The sequence below is a fragment of the Pagrus major genome, chromosome 16 (genome assembly GCF_040436345.1).
Source record: "Pagrus major chromosome 16, Pma_NU_1.0".
NCBI classification, from domain to species: Eukaryota; Metazoa; Chordata; class Actinopteri; order Spariformes; family Sparidae; genus Pagrus; species Pagrus major.
The window spans coordinates 22,166,897-22,194,373 of NC_133230.1; the positions used below are offsets into that span (position 1 = coordinate 22,166,897).

General features: G+C 41.4%; 1 protein-coding gene across 1 annotated transcript in view; it reads right to left on the bottom strand.

Annotated features, from left to right (window-relative positions):
- Positions 1-27,477, bottom strand: part of asap2a (ArfGAP with SH3 domain, ankyrin repeat and PH domain 2a) — a 58,544-nt gene that overhangs the window by 8,885 nt on the left and 22,182 nt on the right. Inside the window, exons 3-19 of the mRNA XM_073483717.1 lie at positions 20,633-20,778; positions 19,580-19,654; positions 12,254-12,303; positions 8,962-9,091; positions 8,472-8,557; positions 8,252-8,327; positions 8,026-8,112; positions 6,307-6,410; positions 5,633-5,702; positions 4,628-4,715; positions 3,628-3,676; positions 3,180-3,346; positions 1,882-2,015; positions 1,284-1,378; positions 928-1,117; positions 686-771; positions 107-222 (exon numbers count right to left, since the gene is read on the bottom strand). Coding sequence (XP_073339818.1) covers positions 107-222; positions 686-771; positions 928-1,117; positions 1,284-1,378; positions 1,882-2,015; positions 3,180-3,346; positions 3,628-3,676; positions 4,628-4,715; positions 5,633-5,702; positions 6,307-6,410; positions 8,026-8,112; positions 8,252-8,327; positions 8,472-8,557; positions 8,962-9,091; positions 12,254-12,303; positions 19,580-19,654; positions 20,633-20,778 — 1,749 coding nt within the window. The remainder of the gene's footprint in view (positions 1-106; positions 223-685; positions 772-927; positions 1,118-1,283; positions 1,379-1,881; positions 2,016-3,179; positions 3,347-3,627; positions 3,677-4,627; positions 4,716-5,632; positions 5,703-6,306; positions 6,411-8,025; positions 8,113-8,251; positions 8,328-8,471; positions 8,558-8,961; positions 9,092-12,253; positions 12,304-19,579; positions 19,655-20,632; positions 20,779-27,477) is intronic.

Below are 27,477 nucleotides of genomic sequence, written 5' to 3' on the forward strand. Positions count from 1 at the left end.
CATTAAAAACTGGAGTGGAATGGTTTTATGGATAAATGGCGCCACCAAAACAGAGAGATGAAGAGATGGACAGTAAATGCACCGCAGCCATCCTGTGGTTCCTTACCGATCTCTATGGAGGCCTTCCCCCGCAGCAGCAGTTTCAGACATTCGCTGTTGTCCGTCAGGCAGCAGTAGTGCAGCGCTGTGCTGCCCTTGACCGTCTGCTTGTCCAAATTCAAACTGCAGAGAGACACAGACAGAGAGGAAAACTTTAAAAACCAACAAAATATGGCATAAGATAAACTAATAGTTTCCTAGTTTCGAGCCCCAACACTTCATTGGGTATGTAATGTCAATCCACCAGAGACACAAAATGCTAAATTATTTCTGTCCAGGGTGTTATTTTGCAGTTGTGCAGTATGTAAAATATTAAAGACTATCTAATAACTAGAACACAGAAAACACAGCTTTATAAGAGGAAGACAAAGAAGAAAAATACCTCATTAAGCTAAGATCTTTTAAGAGAGAAAAGGATGAAAATGAGATATAAGTGGATGTGGTTAACCCCTGTCAATATAACACTGGCCTTTAAAATATAAGAATTTTAAATGCATTTGCATCACAGTCAAAACTGAATCCAGCATATCATATTATGTGAAGTGCAAATGTGTTGTCATTCTCTGCTGTTTTCTTGTTTGTTTACCTGTTCTGAGTGAGGAAGTCGACGATGTGAAGAGATGTCCTATCCACCAGTCTGACTGCGAGATGAAGGGCTGTCTCCCCTTGTTCCTGTGATAAAAAGATAAAACATTGGCATCAAGTTCTTTATAAACACCCCTGGGAATATAAGATGTTTGTAGAGTATAATGGAAGATGGTGAAGGGCAATAAGGATGCAACAGACTATTGAGACGGACAGATTCAGTTAAATATGTTGTGTACTGACGTGTCCGTTGGCCAGAGGGATGGGCTCCATGAGGTCGACTCCCTCAGCGTAGACCTGGATGAGGGAAAATATATCTCGGGCTTTAACTGCGTCACACAATGTGTGGAGCCGCGACGTCGAATCAGGACACTTCTTCCTGGCGAAGCGTTTCTCGGTGTACTTTGCTGTGATGAAGTCTTTCCTCGCCTGCCTGGTGGGAGATGTGAAGAGGCAGCTGTGTCATTTGTGGTCTCAGTTTGAGTATCAGTGATGGTGTCAGTTGTTGACTGGTTGTGGTAGAGTGTAATGCGACACAAGTGATAAGAGAGGGTCGATGGAGAGCAGTGTGGAGGAGAGAAGTTAGAGGGGTGACTTACATGTCACTCGATGGGTTGGGTTTCACCACATTTTCAGCACTTAAACAAGCCTCCATGATTTCATTAAAGCCTGCATTCCCCACATTCTTGGCCAGCTGTGGAGCACACACATGGACACAGACAGATACACATATTAAAACCAGTCCTACCAGCCATTTCCTTCACCACATGCATTAATTCAAATCATCATCTTTGTCAGTTTATCTTGCACCTCCATTAAGATGTGGTACAGACCCTAAATTGTGTGTGTGGAGCCTTATAAACACAGCACAACGCCTGTCTGAATTGTGGTGAACACGACTGGCGTCTCATGGAAAGCAATCATGACTGGAGGCATTTAATCCCGAGTATCCCACAGGCTGTAAATCTCTACACCAAACAGTGATTAGAAAGCCCAAAAAAAATTTAAATCTCAGCTATCCACTTCCAGAGGTCTAGGAGGAGAGAAGAGAGTAGGCCTGAGAGGATGCTACTCTGCCTCCTTTCCCTTTCCACCTCATTCCTCCAGTTTTGCTCTACCTAAAGAGATTTCTACCAAAAACCAATACTGGGGATGTGAGGTCATTCTGCTAGAACACAGACGCCGGCGGTAATTTACCAAGAGCTCTGAGGTGCTGAGTACGTCCAGAGTGAGGGACTGGATCCTGGAGTAGTGGACTCCCAGCTCCCTGTGGATCCCCGAACATTCGATGCAGGTAAGGATGCCCAGGTTGGTGGACAGCCATGTCGGGTCTGAGAGAGAGAAAAAAGAAATCAAGAAAAAGGGGGTAAAATGACACATGAGGGAAAAGAGGCAGAAATGGATACAGGCGAGACGCTGTCCTTGGGCAAAAAAGCCACTAAAGCAAAAGTAATTTCTGCAGCACGTGAGCCAACTTTGATGTGTCCTTGTGGAAAGCTGCAAGCTCTGGAAATTTAATAGCCGCCTGAAGGGCTTTCAACTATCTCACAGCACACAATGTCAGAGGAAAGTGACCAAGCTGAACTGTAGCGAAGTCTGGCCTATATACTGGCCACATGTGTGAATAAACTGTATGTGTAGCCCATGTACAGTATGCAAAAGTACATACATGTCTGCAGGAGGATATTTCATGGGATTTCAAAGTGAGTCTCAATTATTACTGGACCGAATATCTCCACGAGTGCAGATGTTGTAGTCTAAAAGAGTTTCAGCATTTTCTGAGCCAAGGACTCACCACAACAAGACCATAGCCATGCTTTTACATGATTTAGGTCATAGCTGTGCACATACATCACTGATAACACTTTCCAAAAGCATACCACCCATTTTTAGACTGATCTCCAGGCAGAAAATAATTTCTGTGAGTGAAAAATTCTTCAAATTCCAATGTAAATACTGTTGGCATACTCCAAGACTGGAGTAGAGGGATTTCCCATGATTCTTGGGATTATCTTGCAGTACATGAAATTAGATTTTAACCTTAGCACCTTGGATAATTACTGTAAAATCCAGACGGCTCCTGTCCCTGTGCTGGGGATTTAAAGGAGACATATTATGCTCATTTTCAGGTTCATAATTTTATATTGGGTTACAACTAGAATAGGTTTACATGCTTTAATGCTCAAAAACAAAAAACACATCAGATTTCCTATACCGTATGTACTGTATTCCCCCTCTGTTTTAGCGCCTGTCTCTTTAAGACAAAATTATTTTTAATAAAACGATGACTAAATGTTACCTGGAAGGAAGAAAAATGTATGGTATGCTCTGGAAAAAATGTCAGCAAGAATGTAAAGTATTTTTGATTCTGGGTTAATAAGTAAAAAAATGCCCAACCACTGAAATGATCCTGTCAGCAACAATCATTTAAAGATCATAAAAGTTTTGATTCTGTGCTGTCGAGGGGTTTTTTCCGTCTGTCTTTGCACACTCACTGGGCGCTCCGCAGTCACAGCACACGTCGTTTCCCGTCATCCTCTTGACCTCTACCAGAATGGCCTTCGTCAGCTCCTGCACGATGTTGTTCTCACCGACATGCTGGTCCCCTTTAAAGGCCTGATTCAACGCCTCCTCCTTACTGTTCTGTAGCACCGAGATCCAACTGGAGGAGGGGAGACAGGAGAAGATGAAAAGGAGAACAGCGACAGAGCAGAAGGTTGAGAGGTAGAGGGAGTTAAAAAGGAAGGAATAATGGGAGTCAAAGGCAGGAGGTGGGAGGTAAAGACAAGGCCAAACGTCTGACGGGGTGTGAGGTAGGAAGTGTGTGGAAAGTGGCAGAGGTGGTAAACAGGATGCACTCAGGCCCAAGACTGAACACACACACACGCACACGCACATACACACACACACACACACACAGGGAAGGAAGGAACAGGCACTTACATCTGACAGTCCTGGTCGTCCTCAGCCTGAAAGTGATACGTTCTGTCGTCTGAAACAAAAAAGAAATGAACGCCACAACAGAGGAGAGAGGAAAGAGAGGAGAACATGAATCAACGAGCAGTGGAGTAAAAAGCGGTTCCCTACAGAGGGCATTAAAGGGTCACACTGCGGCTGAACTGCTCAACAGCAACAACAACAAAAAATCTCTTTTGGCTTTGGTTTCTGTCTTCAGATGACGAATAACCAGGGAGAACTATTTATACACCACTGTATCCAAAGAAACTTTAACTATGTCATGTCTCCAGCGGCTGAAGATTAGCTTCTCCGGCTCAATGCCAATATCTCCGATGTGTGGGGAAACCGGCCAAAACTTAAATAAATGTGAACGCCAATGTTTAGTCCCAAATCATTTCCTGTAACCGTACAAATAAAGATTTTAATATCCAAAACATACAAAAAGCATATGAAACATAATTTCTTTGTGCTATAAGTTAAAATGCCAAACAGTTTAAACAAGTACAGGTGAAAGTTTGTCGATTAATCAATTAATCCCTTTCCTTATCCATATAAAACACCTCAATCAGAAAGAACAATCTTTTTTTAACAGAAATTGACTATTTAGAGAAGAATAAACTAACGGCATCAATGATTGTTTTTTGTTTGTTCGTCAATATTTTTTGATTCACTGATTAAAAAAATGTCAATTTCTCAGAGACAAAAAAATTACTTATAAATCAGCTTAGCTTTGGTTAGCTGCAGCCTGCTAAACAGGAAATAAAACCATTTTAAATCCACACCACGGCATAACAAATCTTGGCCGGCTGCTTCCTGGATGAGTGGAGCTGATTAAAATGAGGCATTTGAGTGAAAAATAAACAGACTAGGGAAAGAAAAGTAGGGAAAATATGTGGCTAACAGTACGCAGACATAAAGATAAAGAAGGTGCCATATAAGTAAGGAGTAGTAAGAGAAGTAAGGTAAGATCGAAGGCTGAACTTACGGGATATGAGGTCAAAGCTTCTTTTCTCCTCAGGATTGTGTTTCACCTGGCAGGTGAGCAGGTTGAGTTTAGCTGGTGGCCGGTTAGCCTGCCAGAGGGGGAGGGAGGGAGGGAGGGAGGGAAACAACAACAACATTAATGAGCGGGTGAGTTGTGTATAAATGTGCAGGAGCTGCCGGAGCCAAATGAAACATCTGATATGCTGCTAGGTGGGAGATGAACTGTGCTGGTGAGAGGAGTTGGAGTCAAAGTCGGAGGTCAGAGTCGGTTCCCAGTTGAAATTTCCAACTCCCGACCACCAGGCGTTCCAGTTGCACCACGCCAAATGTAAACAAAAAACATGGCTGACTGTTACAAACTGATGTTTCTTTGTACACATAAGTGAACTCTCAGCAGTGCGGCCTCCTTGCTTATTAGAGCAAAACAGAAGAGGCCGTTATGCATTTTATTTTACAGAACTTTTGTACTTGGAAATGGATTGGATTTGATTCACAAGCCTCTTACAAATACTGTTGTCTACTAATACATCCTACCCCGTCCCCATGAGTGCTGCCATCATGAGGTCAAGGAAGATGGATTTGCCCCGACTTTACAAGTAGTACTGTTTACTGTAAAGTTTCCGACTTCGTAATCGAAAAACTGCGATGGAACTCAGAGTTCCTAGTTGTTTGAAACGCAGCATAAATCTCCATATGGGAACAAACAGAGTTCAAGTTCGAAAGAGACTCAGCTGCGGCAGCGATGTGAGGGGAATGTTAACTTGTGAACTCGGCCTGTGCTCTCTGCTGCTGTCTGTTAATATATTCATGGTTAATGGGTGAAGATAATGACCGACTGGGGAGATGGCCGGCAGCCAGGACACTGACACTGTAATGTGTGCGTGAGACTAAATGAAACATGTGTGGAGGTCTGCTCATATATGTATGAATTTGTTCTAATCAGAACAAACGCATCGATCGTCTCTTGCGTTTAGTCGTTAAACACAAAGCACTGAGGTTTACTTACTGTGCCGTGTGAGATGGTGAGGTATCCGTTCTTAGCTGTGCACTTTCTCTTCTGCCACACTTTCCTCAACCTGCGACACAGAAGACAGTGATTAGTATGTCACATACACAGCGGCAACAGACACTTATAACTAATGCATGTGTTCTGTATTATCCACATATTGAATATTTTATGACACACAGGCTGAGCAGCGTATTCATATCTATGCTGAAAAAAAGGTGCATCATTAGTTACAGAGCTGAAACAATTACTCAGTTATTTGGAGAGATGACCAACGGAAAACGAAAAAGACATTTTTCAACTAAAAACATTATATACTCTCTGCTTTTCTCTGTTATACATTATTGTAAATTGATTTGCCGGTTTAAAAAAAAAGCAATTTGTCGACATCACCTTGGGCTCTAGCAAATTGTGATGAGCATATTATGCTATTTTGTGACATTTTATAGACTCAACAATTATTGATTAAATGAGAGAGTCATTAACGGATTAATCCATAATGAATCGTTTCACTTCAGGGGCACTGTGTAACTTTTTTTGACCTATATTTTTTATACTTTTACACTTTTATATTTTCACACAATACAATAGGAAAAAACTTACCCCCAAAACTATTATGTACAGTAAAAATAGTATTTTTTTCAGCTACAACTGATCTTATATCAAAAACTAACCCATCACTTTTCTTGTAAAGGTAGCCGCTGCGCTCTGTGCCGTGCTCCTTGTTACCCTGTGGCTGGTGCAGGCTGTAGGTGGTGCTCTGCCGCACCTGTGAATCCTGGGAAAACACACACACACAAACAAAAAGACAAATTAAAAAAAAAAAAAAGGACAAAAATAAAGCAGGCCCTGTACGAGGGATTTGCAAATCCACACTGCAGTCAAGTTGGAGCCACTGAAGCGTTAAATGGCTCTGATTTAGGGTCTGCCTCTGGGTCTCCTCTGAGAATTTCGATGCATGTATAGACAACAAAAGAAGATTACTGCTGTGAGCCTGAATGATTTTATACACATGGGGATAAAGAAAATAAGAGGAGCTTCAACACCTCTGAAGCTAAAAGGAATCAAAAGACAAATCACAGCATATAACCTTCACTAGATTAAATGCAACTTGATTTATCTTTTGAATATTCAGGTTTGGCTGCGGTGTAACAACAACAAGGGCGGAACAAAGGCCAGATTTTTGTATGAGTGATGTCATTTCCTTTCTGGAAACACTACGGGAAACAGAGAGGGAGACTTCTGAAGGCAGGCGTTGACGAGGCATTTATGCTTTCATTGGTGTGTGCCGTTATCAGCAGACACACACACACACAGCCAACAGGATAAACATGGTAGAGCGGGAATGCAGCTCCAGCTTGAGCTTTTCTCATTGAAAAGTCAAAAGCACACTTTAAATCAACCAAAGCACTGAAACATGACAAAACATAGATTATCTGCTGCTGTGAAGGAACAGAAAACAAACCACTGATGTAGCAACTACAACTGAGGCCACAATGGAAACAGGATGCAAACAACCACAGAAAAGAGGTTTTTCAAGAAGTCCACTTACTCTCCTAGACTTGTTTCACAAAACACGGAGGCAGTGAAGGAAAGAAGAAAACAATCTTCAGGTGAGACCGGGAGCATATTTAAACGGTTCACTAAGCACAGGCCCGGGGTCAGTCAAAAATCACCGCTCATTCAGGTGGTAGAGAAAATGGACAATATCAATGAATGTATGAAAGAAATGGGAAACACCTCAACTTTTAGACTGATTGAAGGTGTTTTTTCATAAGAGATTTAATTAGAAATGAATACATGAATCAGTTGATACATGGTCATCTGGACCCCAACCTTAACGGAGTCTTATATTAGTATACACCATGTTAGATTTAAGAGGTTAGAGGTTCAGGACTGTTTATTTCAAATGTACTATGATTCTAGAGCAGTTTTTAATTAATTAAATAGACAAAAATATGATGATTGACTGATGTTCTTAGGTAATAAAACACCTTCAACAATATGTGTCGGAAGCTGTGTTTCCGTTTGATTGGCGGGTGAATTTTAAGCAAACTTTGCAAAAAAGAAAATGTGAATTATGCAATTTTCCACACCTGGTTGGATCGAACAGACTAGAATATGCAAAAGCATAGTTTTGTCAGACGTTGGCAGTACAGGCTACAATATGCATGGCTGTAATAAACAGAGTAGAAGAGGTAGAAAACCGCAGGCAAAAACCAACTGCAGATTAATATCAAAGAAGGTGAGGCAGAATAAGAAGAAGAAATAGAGGGAGAAGAAGAGGAAGAAAGAAGAGAAGAAGACAAAGAAGAAGACAAAGAAAGAGAAGAAGGAGAAGAAGGAGAACTAAATACACTAATGGGAACATGGTGTGTGTGTGTAGGTGTTACCTCCTTCTGCTCCACCTGTAGCGATGACTTGAGGACGTCTCGCAACTGAGTCAGCTGTTTCCTCTCCTCATCCTGCACTTGCTTTATCTGTCATAGAGAAAAGACCAGGAAAACAGGCGAGGAAGAACAGAGTGGAAAAAAATATATACATTATGCATACATGATAAAAAAAAAATGTTGGGATCAAGTAAAGGAAAGAAGACACCGGAGCTGCTGCTTTTCTCACCGTGTGCAGATCTGTCGCCAGTTTTTCAATGGAAGGTTTCAGGTTATCCACGGCTTTCAGACCGTCCTGGAAGAAACTGAACAGGAAGCGTGTAAATCTAACATTAGAATCGCAGAACTGCAACAACATTGGTCTGTACTTATAAGCAAATAAACATGTTTTTCAGATTCACTCAAAATCCAAAGCAGTTTAAATCTAAATGAGATTTTATGGGTCTTACTTGCACTGTGCGTGGAAGTATTTGATGAGGTTCTGCAGCAGGTCCACCCCCTTCTTTATTTTGATCTCGTTGACTTTGAGCAGATACTGTAAACATAATGAATACAGATTTAGCCAGGCAGGGTGAGGACAGGATCCAGCTCAAACATAGACATCGCTTTCATCTCATATCTGAACACTTCAAAGTAAAATGTCTCAAGTAAAGTTTTATTAAAAGGAAAACATCAAAGGAGTGCAGACCACACAAAAGTAGTAAATGGTTTGTACTTCAAAAGGTTATGCACAATTCTGAAATATCCAACCTTTATCTTAGTTTGGAAAACAGATGTTTGCAGGGCATGGTCAGTAGAAGGGTTATTTATCCAAACCCCCTTTTATATACGCCATCAACCGTGTGCAGTGGTGCAACATAACTACGTACATATTTATTCCATTTCTGGCAAAAAAGTGTCAATTAGTCAGATCTGAGTGCGAGTCATCGTCCAACTAACCTCACACATCTGCAGCTGGAAGAACCTCCTCTCCTTCTCCATCTCCTCAGCGATTTCCGCCCCGCTGATTTCCGTCCGGATCATCCCGTGCTGCCTTGCGTGCTCCTTCTTCTCCTTCTCTATCTTAGTGCTGGCAGGAAGTGACATCACAGGGGTCAAAGAGCACATTGCACATCCATGACGGTGCCGTAAATGCACCAAAAGTATGGTATTGTGTAAAATCAGTCCTTTGGGAGCTGGCTGGCTCAGAGGTGGGTTATTCTAATTAAATGGTTAGTTTTAGCTATGAGGTTAGAAATGATTGGAATATAACAGTAATGATAATGTGTCTGTGTAGGTTCATCTAAGCTGTCAAAGGTAGTGAATCATATGACTTTAAAATGAAGTCATGTGATTTGCTTTTTTAAGTTCCGTTGTCGGACGAGGTAACCTTGGCATTTACCCCAGTAAGAAGGCAATGTCTCCTTACAATGGAAGATAAGCATGATCACGTGTTCCTCTTACTACCATAACACCACCAACTCATCCCCGCTGTAGCAATAAAGCTGGAGAAAGTGATGTTAATGGCCATGTCCTGAAAGGCATGTTTTTATACAGAGATGCATCGTATCCTCGACAGGGTCAAACACTGAGGTTTCCGTCCACACACCAGAACTAAAGAAGCCATTCAAATGCACAGCTAACAGTCATTTCCTATTTATAGTACTCCATATCCAGATGTACTGAATTAAACAGACTGAATTTGTCAAGGAGAAACATCTGGCTAATTGCACCGAATCTGCTGGAAAAAGTTGAAAAGAACGATCTGTGTTTGTGTGTGTGAATGTATAAAATCAGAATTGCCAAGAGAGGGGTTAAACTGCACGAGGCTCATCAGTGTTTTTCGAGGGCGTCAACTTTTCCTCATTAGCATTACGTTTATTAACACTTGTCGTTGTTGTTGTTGTTGCTTCTCCCAGATGATGGCAATTGAAACAGGCACATAAAGCAGAAGAAATTACCGAGCAGATGTCAGCCAATGGGAATTAACTCAGCAGTCCTTCAAATCCCAACAAGCGGAGTCCATCTTTATACATAATTGATGTGCATTAGGTATTTGGTTATGTATGTAGAGATGTTTAATGTTAGGTATGGGTTTAGTGGTTTAAAAAGTCTGGGATATGAGCAAATGAGATTCGCCAGGTTGCCTGACAGTCCATATTCAGGGCTGATTTTTCACAAAGACCATAAACTCTGCATACAGTTTCCTACACAGGCAATCAGGAAAACACACCACACACAGGGGGGGAGGAGGCACCATGCAACAGGGCATTCTTTTCCATATGCTGTTATTCATCTGACAGCATATTCCCTACAAAAAGGATGCAGCAGTTTGTTCCCTCTCAGAGAGTGTGGCGGGGTCCACCAGCTGCGTCAGAGCTCGTTTAGCCCGGTTCATGTGCATCAAGATAGATTTCACCTTCTCATGTGCAACTGCATTATCTCTTTGACCTGCAGCTAGTGCTCAGTACAATATATGACAGAAAGTGGGAAAATCAAAGTGGTGGGACTGCATTCAGCACGTGTAACAGGACACTGACTGCAGTTCACTTAACACCAGTGCCATTAATAACAAGGATTTTCTGAAAATCCCACATAGTGCCTTTAACTTGCCTTCTCAACTGCATTCTTACTCCCTTTATATTAAGATTCATGATGCTGAACCACTTTAAAAACAAAGTATCCAATAAATTCTTCTGTATTCATGCTGCTGCACAATAAATATCTAATGTCCTCCAAGCAGTTTGTATTTACTTCTTTGATGGTCAAATCAAGCCGTAGGCCTAGTTGTATTGTTAATGTTTATTGGCATGTTAGCAAAGGCTGTGTAGCTTTGACTTGAGGTTTATTTGTTTAATGTTTGTTTAAGACACAATTAAAGTCAGTTTCCCTTCTTTGTCTGCTATTCCAAAAACTAAAGCAGTTTGTTTTTAACAGCATAATCGTCTCAGATATAGTTTGAAAACCAGAAACAATCAGTCTTAATGACACAAGTACTAAATAACTTCTGCCAGCCTTCAGTTTTTGTTGTAAACTAGCCATTTTGCAAAGTGAACGATCCAAATTGAATTTCATTAAGGTTACACTGCCAGCCTCTGTCAGCACATGAATCTTCAGCCCTGACAGCATTACAGCATCATTATGGCTGTGACTAATAGAGACACGTTATCCAGACTGTTTGGCCGTCAGCCAAACTGGTGTTCAACTGATGATTGGGCTGAGGATCCATTCACTTTCAGTACCGTCTGTTCAGGGAGTGATTCGACAATTAGGAAATAAAGCCTCAGATACTTGACTTTGAGTTTTCAGCAATAACGTCTGGGCTCAAATTTAGGAGAAATGGTCGGATTTCAGATTAAACACTTCCTGAAGTAACAGCATTCAAAGTGAGAAACCTCCCGACAAGGTGACTCAAAAACAAGATTCAGTTTAAGAGCTTGCAAACCAAACTAGGGAATGATCAATCAATGCTGTGTTTAGACCAAATCATTTCATCTCTCTGTGTCTGTGAATATGAAAACAGCCTGTTATCAACAGCAGACTGCAGAGAGATCAGACACGACTAGAGGATCACTGATAAAGAAGAGCGGGAGGATATGTCGGGGTGGTTTTTCCAATCAGGCAGAAAACTCTATTGATGACTGCAGTTCATCAATAGAGTCAAATAATAAGAATAAGTTGAGAACAGTCGAGGACAGTCACACAGCATCCGGCTGAACTCTCGATGTCAGTACAAAGCCCGTACTGTCTGATCGAAACGGTTTGGAGAGAAGATGCATTACCCTTTCAGTAAAGAATGTCCTTTGCAGCTTGTAAAATACATGAAAGTGCTATAAAAAGTCATGTGTTCTTCTGCATGCACAATCACAATGGTGTGTGGGGAGAAATGGTGTCTCGGTGTGGAGGTGGGAAAGTGATGGCGAGGGCTGGTTATTCACTTTATCAGGGATGTGCTGACAGATAATCACAAGGGGAGGTTAGAGGGGGAGAGCAGTTAGTCAAGACAAGACATACAGAGACAAGACACACATTTCACTTTAACATACTAACGGACACATGTATGGCTTTAAATCAACAAGTTAAGACTAGTTTGAGCAGCTTAACTGATAAATTCAATCTTATAGTAACATGGTTTCAATCACTGGGTAAGCATTTACACAATTTTAACCAATTAACTAACAAATCATCAAATCTGGTTCTATTTATGGATAATTACTCAAAAGCTGTTAAGTATTCATATTAGGTTACTTACACTTTTGTTTCATAGTCCTTCCAGGCTTTGTCAAAAGGCTTTTTAAGATCCTGTGAAAAACAAAAAGCAGAAAGTGATCAGTTTTTATTAGATGGATTAAGAGATAATGAAAATAACCAACACTAAGGCCTGACTGATCAGTGGCTAATAGTGTTTGACAACTACATTTGAGGGATCATTTAAAAAAAGTGTGTATATCAGCCCCAGAAGTCAGTTGGGCACTAATCAATACACCTTAGGTAGAAAATAGTAGAAATAACAGAAAACCTGAATTTAAAAAAAATACCATTGACAGCGACCAGGAATCACAAAGATGTCACCATCATTATCGTCAGTGCTCACTGTCACATGTTCAGAAAATACTTTCCGTTCTGATTCACTGATGAGCAAAGCTACTGTATGTATGTGTGTGTGTGTGTGTTTGCAGGTGTGTCATCATAATGTGAATCAGTACGCTGCATCATCCTCCTCACAGATGCAGCTGTCTCAGCAAGGAACTGGGTGAAAGTCACTGCGGAGGGTTTTTGGGAAAGCAGGAGCGCGGTATAATTGTTTGTGGCATTTGTAACGTGATTCCTCTGGTTACATCGACAACAGGCAACGCTGATTTTTCATCGTCATGGGTGTGCTTTCAACAGCTGCTTGAGCAAGGCGCCTGATTAATCCACATCCCTGATGCTGCGATGCTGATTAAACAGCCATTAGGACAAACAAAAGCGGACATTACTGGGTGCAATTGGCCGTGACTAAAAAATACAATCCAGCATAATGAATTGTTGGCTGATAACAGAGGCAGAATGCCGGGAATGTCTGTTCAACAGCATACAATAATAAGTAATCAAGAGAATTACGTCACATTTAACTGAAAAGTTCCCCTTCATACCAAAAACTACACTAAGCAACTGTTCAATCAGGGCATTGAAGGTTTTTAGCCATAGAAAACTCAAACCTACATAAACATTTGGCTCTCAAGCAGCACTTATGTCTGGCTTACTGTGCATTTCTGTCCATGAACGTGAAAAGCACACATAGTTCTGTTCGCCTGGGCACACAGCTTATGGCTTTAGTGCATTGTTAGAGCTCCAGAGGACTGTGATCCCGCTGTTGACCTCCACTTCAACAGCAGAGGACTGGCAGGCTCAACCTGTCAGCCCACAGGATCATGGTCTGGTTCACTGGGCCAAGCCAAAGAGCACTCAGCCATTCAATCGACCAGCACGAGAGCAGAAACCAAGAGAGGAAAGAGAGCATAACAGGCTAAACGAATGAACTACAGGTCAAGAGAGAGCCAGAAAGAAAAGAGAGGGTGAGTGGAAGGAAATGTCAGAGCCAGAGAGAGGAGAAAAATGGTAACAATGGCTAAAAATACCAGATCCAGGCACCGCTGGGCAGGGAATGGCAGAGCAGAATAGGCCAAAGTATGGGCCAGTTCACTCCCTGAGAGAGCAGGAGGCTCTTAGTGCCCTGATTCTCTGTCTGGCTGAATCCAAAGGACGGAGGAGGAATGTCATGTCCTTGACAAGGGCCTCTATTTGCAAACTTATCACCTCTTCCTACCTACGACCGCACATGTCCAGGAATAGCACTTCCTGTCACACATTCCTCACACCTTTCCCACCTCAGTAATAAATGTATAACCTGGTCGGCAACAATCAAGGCTAAGTTTAGTTTGGATCTGTGGTATTGATGCACTTTTGAATGACAAATTACCAAAAATTAGTTTTCTCACTTATGTTATACACACTTGTTGTTCGGATCCCCATGCCTCCTTCAAATACCAATGAATGGAATGGTTTGTAGTGCTCAAAGCATCAAAAATAAGAACATTTACTGTAACACAGGGATCAGACTATACTACCCTTTTTTTCTTTTTCAAGATGATCACTGAGTCAGATTAGTCATTTATTCTTGTTGTGACTTGACCAGGAGACATGACTTGTTAGACCTGTCTTTCATTACGTGTTGATCGGCAAGGTGCCGAGGACCAACTTCAGTCCCCAGTATCTCAGCTGCACATTGGTGGTAGTTGCATGTTTCTACCCCTACTTGTTACCATATAGCGGCTGAAAAAGGACTAATGTCTATGAAAACATATTTGAATCCGCTACATGCTACTCATTTTTAGATACCAACCACCTAAATACGCCTTATTTTTTCATCAAGATCCATGTATTAATCCCTGAGAAATTAACTAAATGTCAACAAAACGCTCTCTCTCACAATGTTAAACCAAGAGTTAATGGTCTCTATCCTGGGCCGAGACCCATTCTCTATCCAAGTTTCATATATGTCCATTCAGTTGTTTTGTGTTATCCTGCTGACAAACCAACCAACTAACAAACCAGCAGACACAGGCCAAAACCTGACTGCCTTGGCAGTGGGACAAAATCCTCCCAGCATCATGCTGGAAGTAACTTTTTTTTCCTTGCTTTTACTCCGTTAATCCACAGAACACAGGAAGTACTACTGTGCAGTGTTTCTGCTACTGCCACATTTTTAAATTTTCATGCCACAGACAAACCATGAATAAAATGAATATATAAAAATAATAATAATAATTTGAATATAAGTAAAACCAATATCTGCATGGCTAAACACCACTGAAAGTAAGTGGGAAAACGTTCTTTATAATAATTTGGTTGAATTGACCCTTTAATCTAGTTCTTCCTCTGTTTGTACATCCTTGGTTCAATAACTTTATAAACTACCGATGCTGCTGATGTTTTTGTTGATAACAGAGGACATTGTATGCAAATTAACAAGTAACAGCCGTGATCAGTAATCTGCTTTTATCTAAAATCTCAAACAGCGAGCACGCCTGGGTGGCTCGGGCGTTCACAACTCGCTGAACCACAATGAGAGTGCAGGGTGCAGCTGGACTCGCTTCGTCGCTCACTCCTAAAGCATTTAAACAACAGACCTCTTCCCTCACACTCCTCACTTACTCTAGCACAGCAGATTCTGCAGCAACTGTCCAGACACTGTAACTGAATGGTGATGAGCTGATATGATTCATGGTGGGTTAGAAACACAGACTGGTCAATATCCAGAGGATGAGTGGGTCGGCTGCAGGCATGACATCATGCCGGCGTCCACTCTGAATGTTCGCCGTTAGCAGAAATGTCTCGTGGACTCAGCACTTTCCTTTTTCCACGGACTGGAGTGTGTGTGTGTGTGTGTGTGTGTGTGTGTGTGTGTGTGTGTGTGTGTGTGTGTGTGTGTTTATCTTCTGTGATAACAATACTGGTTCTTGCAGGGACCCCACCCCAGCATTTTCTGCTTGTACTGACTGAGCTGCATCCTGAGTTAAAACTACAAAGGCTTTATTTTTTTTACCTTCTCCACAGCTCATCAAAACTACAGAAAGTACAGATTAAATTGCCTGCTGTAGTGAAATGGCCATGGAGGTAGATGAGCTGGAAAATGGTGGGTGCTTAGCAGAGTAACAACGGGGACAAGTTGCTAGGTGGTAGCCCTCTAATCACACAGCCATTAGCGGCTGCCTCCCCCAGGGTTGGTTCATCGCACTTATTGGCACTGGCAGAATATTAACAAGCTCTGAGGGAACATCGTCCACCAGAAAGCCATTAAGTCCAGAGTTAAATCAAATGGAAGGACTGGTACTATTACAGCTGCCACACAGCAGAATTTTAAGATACCATATTTCATTTTTTATGCAGCGAGAGAAGTTAGGAATGAGAGCTTGTAGTCATGTCTCTTATCTTGTGTTTTATGGCTTGGGTTTGTGAATATATAAATGTTTCATGTAATCCTGACACCATCCTTGGATAGTATAACCTACTTTATACAACATGTTATTATAAGTACATGTTGATGAGAAAATGTTAGCAAGACCCTGTCGTGGAAGGCATGAAATGATATAAAGACTGTCTAAGAAAAACAAACGTTGAAGTTTTTAGTTGTATGAGAGTTCTGTTTTGCAACACTTCACAGTCTCCAATTCAAAAATGCATGTTGCATTTAAGTGGTGGTGAAAAAAGTTGGACACCCCAGTTTTCAGTGCGTTCATGCAGAATTTCTCAGTGGGAAATATATTCACATACACTCGTCATCGGACAATATTTAATTTTGACAACTTCAACAAAACTTTTCAAAAGAAATCGTTATCAGACTGATGAACTTAAAGTTGAAAATATTTATGTGGAATACACACATTTAATCAGTTCAGTTCAGTTCATTTTCTTGACCGCTTTATCCGCTTTATTCGGGGGGTTGCGGGGGTTACTGGGGCCTAATCCAGTGTTCATATGGGCGGAGGCCAGGGTATATCCCTGGACGAGTCGCCAGCTCATCGCAGGGCCCTCTGATGGCAAAGGCTGCCACACAAGGTGCCAACTGCGCGTCAGGAGCAATTTCGGGGTTCAGTATCTTGCTCAAGGATACTTCGGCATGTAGCTCAGTTCCGCCCAGGGGAGCCGGGGTTCACCTGCTCTACCCACTGAGCCACAGCCGCCCCCATTTAATCAAGTTGTATTTATTTGTAAATTGTTTCCCAAATTGGTTGGTCACAAATCTTCATACACATTAAAAAAATGTATTTTAATTTCTGCATCATCAAACATACAAACTAAATTTACTCCATAAACATCTCTGATCTTTTAAATTAATCTCTCTCGTCCTCTGTTATGACATTCAGATCCTCCCACTACTTCATCTTTCTCTCCTTCCTTCTCTCCCTGCAGTCTAAACAGCCCATCGTGCAGGTCGTGACTTCTCCCCCCTCTCCTAACAGGTACTTCCCCCTGGGAGAGGAGAGGAGCAAAGAAGCAGGATAATGACAGAGGAGGAGGACGAGGACAAGGAGGAAGCTAATGAAGGGAAGGGAGGGATGAGGGAACAGCCTTGGGCTGTGGAGCTCATCAACAGGTTGACAGGAGATGACTCTCTACTTTCTCCTTACATTTTTCTTCTCCTGACACTGACAACTCAATTTCTGAGGTTTATTGACATTAAAACAGTGGTGACATTTATGTGAGTATGTATAAATGAGTGTGCATGTCCAGAGGTATAAAATAACCAGCAGCTCATTAGCCCCATGTCATCGCAGTAATGAGAATCATCCAAAGGCTAATGAGGAATAAGTGGGTAAGCATTACAGATGTGACTGGCTGCCACGGCCAGACTGGAGAGTCAGGGGATGGGAGATGGGGACAGAGTGAAGGAGACAGAGGGGGGAGACAAAGGGGGGAGTGGGGGAGTTAAGAGAGAGACAAGTAGACAAAGAGAGGAAGTAATGGAAGAGGAAAGCTGATAGAGGCTGAAAAGAAAACACTCGAGAGACACTTAAAAGAGGAAGAGAAGTGAAAGGATGAACGGTTCAGAGGTCGAGACAGAACCAAGTGGCCAAGGGTCAGGGGGACCACCAGCGTTTCTATGGAAACCGGCCTCATTACAGAGCCGGCTTTAATCGCATCATACCTCGTTGGGAACCGCAGCCAATCATGTGCCTGGAGAGTGAAGGTCGCAGTAACAAGGCTGATTGCATTACAGAGCTGCGGAGGCTGTTAACGAGTCTCTGTCTGGGTTCAGTCTGGCTGGTGGACACACATGACCGACTGGCAGACGAACTAATGTGTCAGTGTATAGGGTAGTAAGCCTGTGTATCGAACCTCAAGACTTGTGTGCCAAGCACCAAGTATCAAAAACTGTCAAGCTGTCATTAAATGTCTCAATATTTGTCTTTTTGTTTGCTTATTCACTGATCAAAAAGTTCCTGGAGTAAATATAGATTTAGTCCATTTTGGGGGCATCCTGGTGGCGTACTGGTTCAAAGAACCATTAACTGCAAAGCTTTGGTTTGAGGCTGGGCAATTTGCATGTCATTCCCCATCTTCCTCTCCTCTTGTTTCCTTTGATCTCACTGCTGTCAGATCTCTAATAAAAAGGCAGAAAATACCCCCAGAAATACTTCAAAATTTGCAGTTTAAGCCATTTTTAAGGCAGTGGTGGCCAAAGGGTTAGAGAAGCGAACTTGTGACCGGAGGATCGGCGGATTAATTTCCCAGATGGGCAGGATAAATCTGGGTGAAATGAGGTGTTTGCCGATCCCTCATTACCACTACTAAGAAGCCATGTCGACCCAGTGTGGGGCTCAAAAGTTAAACTTTTTTTAGTGTTATGAAAAAGTTCAAAAAGGGAACATTTGACTGTGTTCCGAGTCCTTGGGAAGCAGAAATTACTGTTGATCATCTTATGAATTCATTGATTGGATCATAAACTTCAAAATCCTCCATGTGTCATTGGCAAAATCTTCAGTCTGATGCTCCACTCAAAATCATGCCACGCTGAATTATCCTGGTCTCCATACCAACTGTTTTTCATCTGTTCTGTTGAGTGGTCGCAGGCTCTCTGCTAACATCTGAACATAAATTACGTTGACTGATTTCACGCATTTTATGGAGTGATGATAACCGTCATGCTGACAGCTCTGCACAACTTTCATCGTGTTGAGTTATTGCATTATGATACTGTAACACTCACCCAGTGACAGCTGAAGTTTTATTTTGTTGATTCATACATGTCACGGCTACACCCAGGTGTCATTGGGCAACTACAGTATTTCATCATTTATCTATCTAGTCTCTACTCAACTTTGACATTTTATGGAAACAGGGGAAAGTGGCCTGAGGCAGATCAAAGCAGCTTGTTACCACACTTGTGAACGTGGCAGCAGGACTTCAAGGATGGCAATGATTGCCATGGTGGCTTCAAAACCACTTTGAACCAGCAGCACAGCCTTTGAGCATGTGAGTTTATTTCAACTCTTTCTTCTGGTTTCTTACAACTCTGATTCCTAAAAAGTTGGGACGCTGTGTAAAGCTTAATAAAAACAGAATAAAATAATTTGAATGTCCTTGTCCACCTATACTCAATTGAAAATAATACAAAGATAAGATATTTAATGTTCAAACTTATGCAATTTATTGTTTTTTGTAAATATACACTCATTCTGAATTTGAATCCTGCACACAGCATCCCAACTTTATTTGAATCTGGGTTGTAGAAGGGATCACGCCACAGCCTACATGAGCATGTTTTGATCGATTTTTACATTGAATTAGTGTGAGAATAATCGCCTTTAGTGTCAATCAACAGTTCTCTCACAGACTAAGATGAAAGGAAAAAGGGTGATATTATTACAAAAATACCTGTAAGCTAACTTTCCACTTTTAAGATAACTCTGGTCTTCTACCTTATGCAAAAGTGTATTTCTTTTGAGTTCACTGATCATTGAGCTGAAGGCTTTTATAACTCTTCCTTTTCAGTTGCAGAGTAACTGAAGACTGTGCGGTTTTGTTGCCTTACCCCTTTGACTCCCTTCAGGTCTCCTTTCAGCAGGCTGTCCAGAGGAAAGGTGATGATGTTGTTCATGTTTTGGAACTGGAGGAGGGTGAGGAGAGAGACAAGATAAGAGTTGAAAGGTTACGTCAGAGGATTTAATCCTGCAGGAGAGTGAGAGGCGCACCTGACACCTCTGAGATGTAATCCTTTCAGTGTATCCGATGGGAAAAGAGGGAGGCACTCAGGTGAAAATTCACATCAGTTTTCTACTTTTATCTTTAGTAAAAGACGGTGATAAAATACTAAATGATGCGAAATAATTACGTCAGGATATACCCATTACTGAGGCAATGGAGGACAAAATCTCCCTTATGTCTTAAAGTTTGCACCCTCAGCACCATTTCCACCATCTTTTAATCGCCAAGATATCAAATCTTCACATCATTAAAGTCAAAAATTAAATATGATTCATTCTGGGAAAAGTAACTCCCCCATTTGCTGTTACAGTTAAAGCCAGCCCTTGTGTGTAATGCCTCACATGTAGTCTAGGAAGCTCTCTAAAGCTTTGAGAGATTACATCTTCACATGCAGGTCAGGCGGCAGCTCATATTTCTTTAATATAAAAGGTGTTGAGATAACATTAATACAAAAAGCTAAAGCTCCTGGCCTCAGTGTGAGTCGATACAGTGTCCAGGACCAGTGACTGACCTCACATCATGGTGTCAAATTTTTCTAATAAAGCTTTGGCTTCGATACAATCCCTGGCTTTAACAGAGCAGGACCAGGCTGAATTAGATCCAGCAGATATGTGGTGTTGCAGTGGCTCTTTGGCCATCTCGATGGAAAACTAGTGCTACCTCCTGAGGGCTTTAAGCTCAAGCTAGATACGGTGTGCGTATGTGTGTGTGTGCGTGTGTGTGTGTGTATGTGTGTTAGAGAACACACACAGAGACTCAAGGGGATTGAGACAATTAGGGACAGCATGGAAATCTTTCTCTGGCCCAGAGGATTTTTACCCCTTCCCTTATCCATCCACTCCTCCACAAGTACACACACACACACACAGCATAGACTCACCAAGTTTTTAAAGAGCGCAGTGAGCTCCTTGGTGAAGACGGAGAACTTGAGGAAAGCTGAACCCAGGTCAGGATCATCCCTGTATACGCAGTTTTCTCCAAACTTCTCCAGGGCCTGAGTGTACTGCTCCTCGTTCTCTACGTGGGCTGGAAACACACAAACAGACACACACACAGATCAGCTTTGACAAGTAGTAGGACTAAAACTAAGGTCATTCAGGCTCTTGATCATTAAGACAAAAATCAATCACTGGGTATTAATAATGTCCTTCGTTGAACAAAGATCCACTTTTCCAGTTGGTCAATCCTTCCATTACAGTTTAGGGTTTTCTCAGACTGGATTAGGCAAAGTCAAATAATATTCACCAAATCAAAGATTCCAGTTCAACAAAAGATACCACCCTTCAGGGACTCTACAATAAACAAAAAACAGAAATGTTTTGATGAATTTAGAATTTAATTGATGAGTAAGTCAACAGAAAGTTCTTCAACAACATTACTGATAATTTAATTATAATAAAGTCCTTTTTAGGCAACAGTCTCTGGTTCCGAAGCTGCTTTTCTCTGTTTTGCATCATCATAGATGTAATATCCTTGGGTTGTTGGCTGAACAATACAAGCAGCTTAATGATGGTGCTTTAGTATTTTTTTAAAATATTTTCTGACAATATAGAAACTAAACAAGTCAGCAAAATACAATTGCTAATGAAAAGAATTGTTAGTTGTCATCCTACTTGTGACAATAAAGAAATAAGAAAGAGTTGATGTATGTTGATGTAAGTTGATGAGGATTTGTGGCTTTCCTCTGTCATTTATGATAGTAAAAGAAGAGTCTTTGAAAATAAGAAATTTAAGAAAGACACTTTGGGCTCTGGGAAATCGTGCTAAGCATTTTCTCCATTTTTAACACTTTATAGAATAAATGTTTAATTGTGAAAATAACGGGCAGATCCTCCATTTAAGCTCTACTATGAGCTTAAAATCCCTACTTCCATTAACAGTGACAGTCACACATCTCCACTGTTATCTGCATTTGCTTGTCAATTTTGCTCGTTCTCTTGACAAGAAACACCACTGGCAAAAGAATATTTGATCCTTATTTTAGTCGTAGGGAGACATGAGAGGAAAAACAAAAGAGAACCGAGCAACAGCAAAAGGTAAAGCTGAAGATTGACAGGAAGAAGAAAAGACAAATACACTGTGTCAGCCCCCAAACTAAACAATCCCCCAGTCAGTTAACAGTCAGGGGGAAGCTCATAAACTAGCCGTGACCAAAGTCTCCTAGCGTATCTAAAGTCGACCTAATCTACCGCGGGGTTAGGCCTAGATGATTCCTCTTAATATACTTCACACCAGACTAGGCAGCTGAAAACAGCTAATACCACTGGGACGGAGGTGGAGCGAGGGATGGGGCACTGGGGGCCGTTGCTGTGACAACTCTCACGTGATGAAGACAGAGGGGGGGAAAGAGAGGAGGTGTGAGTAAAAATATGAGGATGTACACGAAAAGACACCTGCTGCCACATAATGACTCAGCTTTTCATCTGTTAAGCACATACACACACACACACACACACACACACACCAATAGATAACAGACATAGGTGCACAGATGTGGCTGGTTTACGGCTGAAGCTGGATAAGATCAGAGATATCCATCATGTTATTAAAAAGGAGAAAGCTGAAAGCGTCTGAGTCACTACCAACCTACCTTCAGATCTCCTCACATCAGACAAATCTAATTTATACCACCTAATATAAACTGATGTAATAGGTGAGCTGCATGATAAGACTCAAGTGGCAAAATGAGAAAGTGATCAGCTTCTTGTATCAAGACATTTTAAAATACACAAAGAAAAAAGAAAAGAAAAAAAAGAAAAAGCTTAAACACACCCCATCATTGCATTTAGTGCAGTGTTTAAAGCTAAATTAATTGCATTCAGCTTCTCCAATGAAAGCATTTCTGCGTTTATTAATCTTCTCTTAAATCAAAGATCTTTAATGATGTAGATCACCAGATGAAACATGCAAATTGAATATGTCAACTTGAGCTCTGAAAAAATGTGATTTTTTTTCTTTGTTGACCCAACAATTAGTCAGTTAATTAAGAGAAAAATAATCCCTCTGAATCAAAGCATTGAAATGAGTCATACAGAGATATTTATATCATAAACTTCAATCATTGTCATGTGTCAGACACTCACCACACACACACCCGCAGCCTACTGTTTACACATCAGCTCCAGCTGTTTGGGGGTGGCTCTGGCAGGCTCTGGGCCAACAGGGCGGGGGCCTGCTCTTGTTTTTGAAGTGGCACGCTAGAGCTCTGAACTCAGCTATTCAGCGCCGACAACCAGCCCAAACCCCCCTGGGCTGCTTACTGAGTATGTGTGTATTTCTTGTAACGCGACCTAAACACATCACGCATACAGCCTACAGTGCAGAGCAGCGTTGAAGCTCAAAGGACTGCACAATACACTAGTTTAAAAAGTTACATGGCGAGTAAGGTAAGTAAAAGAAGTGAGATGTGAGGGCAGAGGCAGCCTTTTCTATAGTTTACACTGTACACAAAACCTGCTAATTCACTGTTGCCCTGCACATGTTGCCTAAACATTCCCAATACAGTAAGCTAGTGTTCAAGGGCTTTCTTAAAGAAACACCGGCTTTGAAAGGCTTTAAACCCGTGAGCTTCCACTTACAGGACAGTCACTCTAAAAACTAGGCCCTCTTCTGAAACTTTTTAACTTTTTGTCAATGTTAAATGCATTTTATCAAAACTGAACGTCCTCTATTATAATGCTGAAAAGGCAGAGATCAGTGGTTTCAAACTTTGTTACTTTGTAATCTCTGAAAAACAGGGCAATTTCTACCTCATAATCAGTACAATTGAAAAAAGCTACTATTAAAAGGAGAGTTTTAAAAATAGGCTGAATTTTGCGCCGCAGAAATATGATTTTATTGTTTATATTTCCATTTCCAGGGCTCAACAATAAGGATTGCCAGCTTGCCAGGGGCAAGTAAAATGCCATGTCGGGCTAATAAATCTAGTAACTCATTTGCCCGATTGGACGAATCATTTTTTTCAGAACTGATGATGAAGAGTTCAGGAGTGAGTCATCTCGCTTCCTCTCTGTGCACATGCTCAATACTGATCAGGTCCTCGAGAGAAAATGACTGCAGGTAAACACGTTTATGAGCTAAGTTCAAGCAAAATTGAGATTGTCCTGGAAAAAAGAATGAACTTTTTCGACATGCAAGTATGTTTTTGCATCTATGACACAATGTGTCCTTGTTCTGATTCATTTACTTAAATACAGCTTAAGCATGACAATTAATTTTAGTATTTGTTGTTATTTGATAACCTCTAATAGAAAAAACAACTATTTGTATAGGGGCGAGTAAAATGTGACTTAGGGCTATTAGATTTCTAACAGACTTCCCCAACCGGGCAAGTGAAAAAACAACAACATTGAACCCTGATTTCATAATGCCTCCAATTGATCTTGAGACCTATTGTGGGGATCCCGACCCCTCAGATTGGGAACTGCTGACCTTGATCTTGAGGACTCTATAAAGACAACTGTAGCATTCACCGTACAACTTCCATTGGTTGATATTACCAGTGTGCTTTGTCTTTCAGAAAATAACTAATTAAGAGTCTAATTAGTATCCGAGAGCTTGCCAACTAATTGGTGCTTAAATAAAAGTGGGACACTGTAGACGTTTTTTTTCAAGAGAAAACGTCAGCTCACAGAGAAACTATTATTACACTCACATTTGACTACTTTGATTCAAATGACCGTTTTCTTTTTCGTTGTAAACGACACTTTGTGTGTGGGCTTTTCTGAATCTTAAAAACTAAATATAATACAGATTCAGACCCCAGAAAAAATGTATGAAAAGGTAGTGTGGCCCCAAGTGGTTCGTGTGTTGACCTCAGAAAACGATGACCTTGTGTTCATTGGAGGACAGAGTCCTTGACGTGGGTGAACACACACATAAACACACACTTTTACAGCAGACACAAGTGGCCTGATAATACCCAGTTGTGCACTACATTCTTTACTGTATCTCCCCTCCCTAAACACACACACACAGGAAAAAAAAACATAATATACAGCTTCCAGGCGTCTGCTGAGGATTATCTAACATCCCAAAGGCTTGTTTTGCAGCTTCTTCCATCTCTCTCACACACACAGACAGGGTTTAATCATCAGAGAGCAGGCAGGCCTCTGCTTCCTCTCTCTGTCTCTCCCACACTCATTCCCTTACACTCGGCTCCATCAGGCCTGGTCGGCTGACGCTCAGATGATCACCAACACAATGTGCGGCCGACCTCAGATCAATTCCATATCTCTCTACGGACTCTATGAAAACAAATCTGGACTCCACGGTCACTTAATATGGCCACCAGCACTGAGAGAAGAGCGTGTAGTTAACTTTAACACACAGAAGACAGGGATCAAGAATTACAGGGCGTGTGATAGAAGAAATTAAGGATCATTAAAGGAATAGTTTGACATTTTGGTGAAAACTCTTATTTTCGGTTTCAGTAGATGAGAAGATTAATGCCACTGTCCTTCGTGCCAATTAAATATGAGTTAGCTTGGCGTAGCATAAAGACTGGAAATAAAGACCAAAAATACGATTACTAGCACCTCTAAAGCTTCCTAGGAAGACACTGCTTCAGGTAAGAAATAGTGCAGTACGCAGATAAGCCCTCGGAAAACCACAACTTTTTGTACAGAATACACCAACAAGATATACCATGTTAATTCGTGAGCTTTAAAGATGCTGCTGGGGTGATTTTTTACCTCTGAACAGGGCCAGGCTAGCTGTTTCCTCGTACTATAAGTCTTTATGCTAAGGTAAGCCAAGCTAAGCTATGCAGCTCCTATAGACATAAGAGTGGTATCAATCAGAAAGCAAATGGCTGCATTATTTATCCAATTATTTTTGTATGAATTCATTATGCTGTCTTTTTGAGTCATTTTCCTTCTTTATTTCAGTGTCTCCTCAGGTCTTTTTCCTCTGACATCCATGCAGTTAATTACTTTAGAGCTTGTGGGAGTCTCATTTTCTTGGTTACCTGGCAGCCAGGGAGAAATGAGTGCGTTTTTGTGTGTGTGTAGCAGCGATTCAAAAGGACATGGCCAGATCAGACACCATCGAATTCAGCATTTTCCTGATGCAACATCGGCCGAGTGCTGCATTATTCAGCGGCTCCATCCTGCTCACCTATAGGTGAAACAGCTGGAACTCAGTGTTCACTCGTTTGCCTCGAGTCGTTATCTGTTCAGCAGCTTTGGCAGGCCTGTCCTAGCAGCTCTGCTCCATCAGCTCCAGGTTCTTCGGGGGTTTGAGATGCTGCTGCTGGTTTATTCATCAAAACCCACAAGCTGACAACCTGACAGGTCCCTGCAGCAACACCGGGCTCTCTCGCTCATCTATGCAGCTTTTCCTGTATTTTTCTTTTGCACCTCTTTCACTCTTTTCCCCTCATCTTTTTCCTACTCTCTGGTACAAGCTTATATTGCTTGCTCAGACCCTCTGGTTCTCCAGAGTGTGGTAACTCTTGTAATCTTGCTTATTTTTCTTCACCTTTCTGACCAAACCTCCATCTTCCCCTCATTACTATTCCTCAAGTCGTAGCTGAAAATATCCTTGCAGGGTTTGGGCTCGACATCCACAGATGCATTCTCTGAATTTTGAGGCAGCCTCTGTTGAGGCTCCCTGTTGTGTCTCATTATTCAGGCTTTATCCCTGCATCCCCTCTGAGAAACATTCATATAACTCTGTGCTTTCACTCTTTTTCTCCAACACACCACAGCTGCTCTAACACAACTGCTTTCCTACATGTCACCATCTACAGTAAGATATATGTGGTCATTTCCTTTCTGCAATCCAATGTAGGATTTAATCTTAGCCGTAAGATTTGGGGAACTTTTCATTAATTAGATTATTTCTTTAGAAATATTTATGCCCAAATATTACAACTGTTTACAGCTGATTTAATCAAGTTGCAGAGTATACATGTATATTGGAGCTCTTATTTGCTTAAATGGACCTTTACAGTGTGTTTACAAATTGTAGATATTATCGAATATCACGATATTCGCAACACAACATCAAAAAAAGAACAGCTGTGTGATTCTTCACCAAAGAGGGTCTTCTGACTGCAATATTTTTTCATATTCTTCCTCGGAAGAAGTAGCAGTTTCACTGCATTCTGTGTGCATAAAAAGTCAAATGACCGGGGTAGAGCAAGGGCAGGTAGTCTACTAGTTAATCAATTGTTGATGCCGTCGTTCTCTGAGACGGATGCTAAAACTGTTACTAAACCTTGGAGGCTGGCCCAGGTAAAGTCTATTTTAGAAAACACTGGAGAGTAAATTAAAACAGTAAAGCAGCAGACCATAAAGCCAAACAATAAGCTGGAAGATGCTGAAATGCTCAGTAGAGCTGAGGGGAACTGCAGAGTCAGGTAATAATTCTCTGTGGGTTCATCAATAGAGCAACAGCTCTCACATTACACATGTTAATGTAAAAATATTGATTCCTGCAGCCTTAAGTGTACAGTGTCTGTAGAAAATGAGCTAAAAACAGCAGACCATTCGATATTTCGAACATACATCATCATTGTTATGATTTTATCCATGTACATGTCTCTGTCTCATGTTCTACAGGCATAAAACAGAGTTCTTCATGGAGTCATCTCGGTTGTTTTCAAAACAGATCAGCGTCTGGGCAGCTTTTCCTGAATGCTAGAGGTCAAGGTGACCTCAGTTAATGTTAGCTTCCCATACAGCAGTGGCATTTCCACAGACAAAACAGTGTTTCTACTGT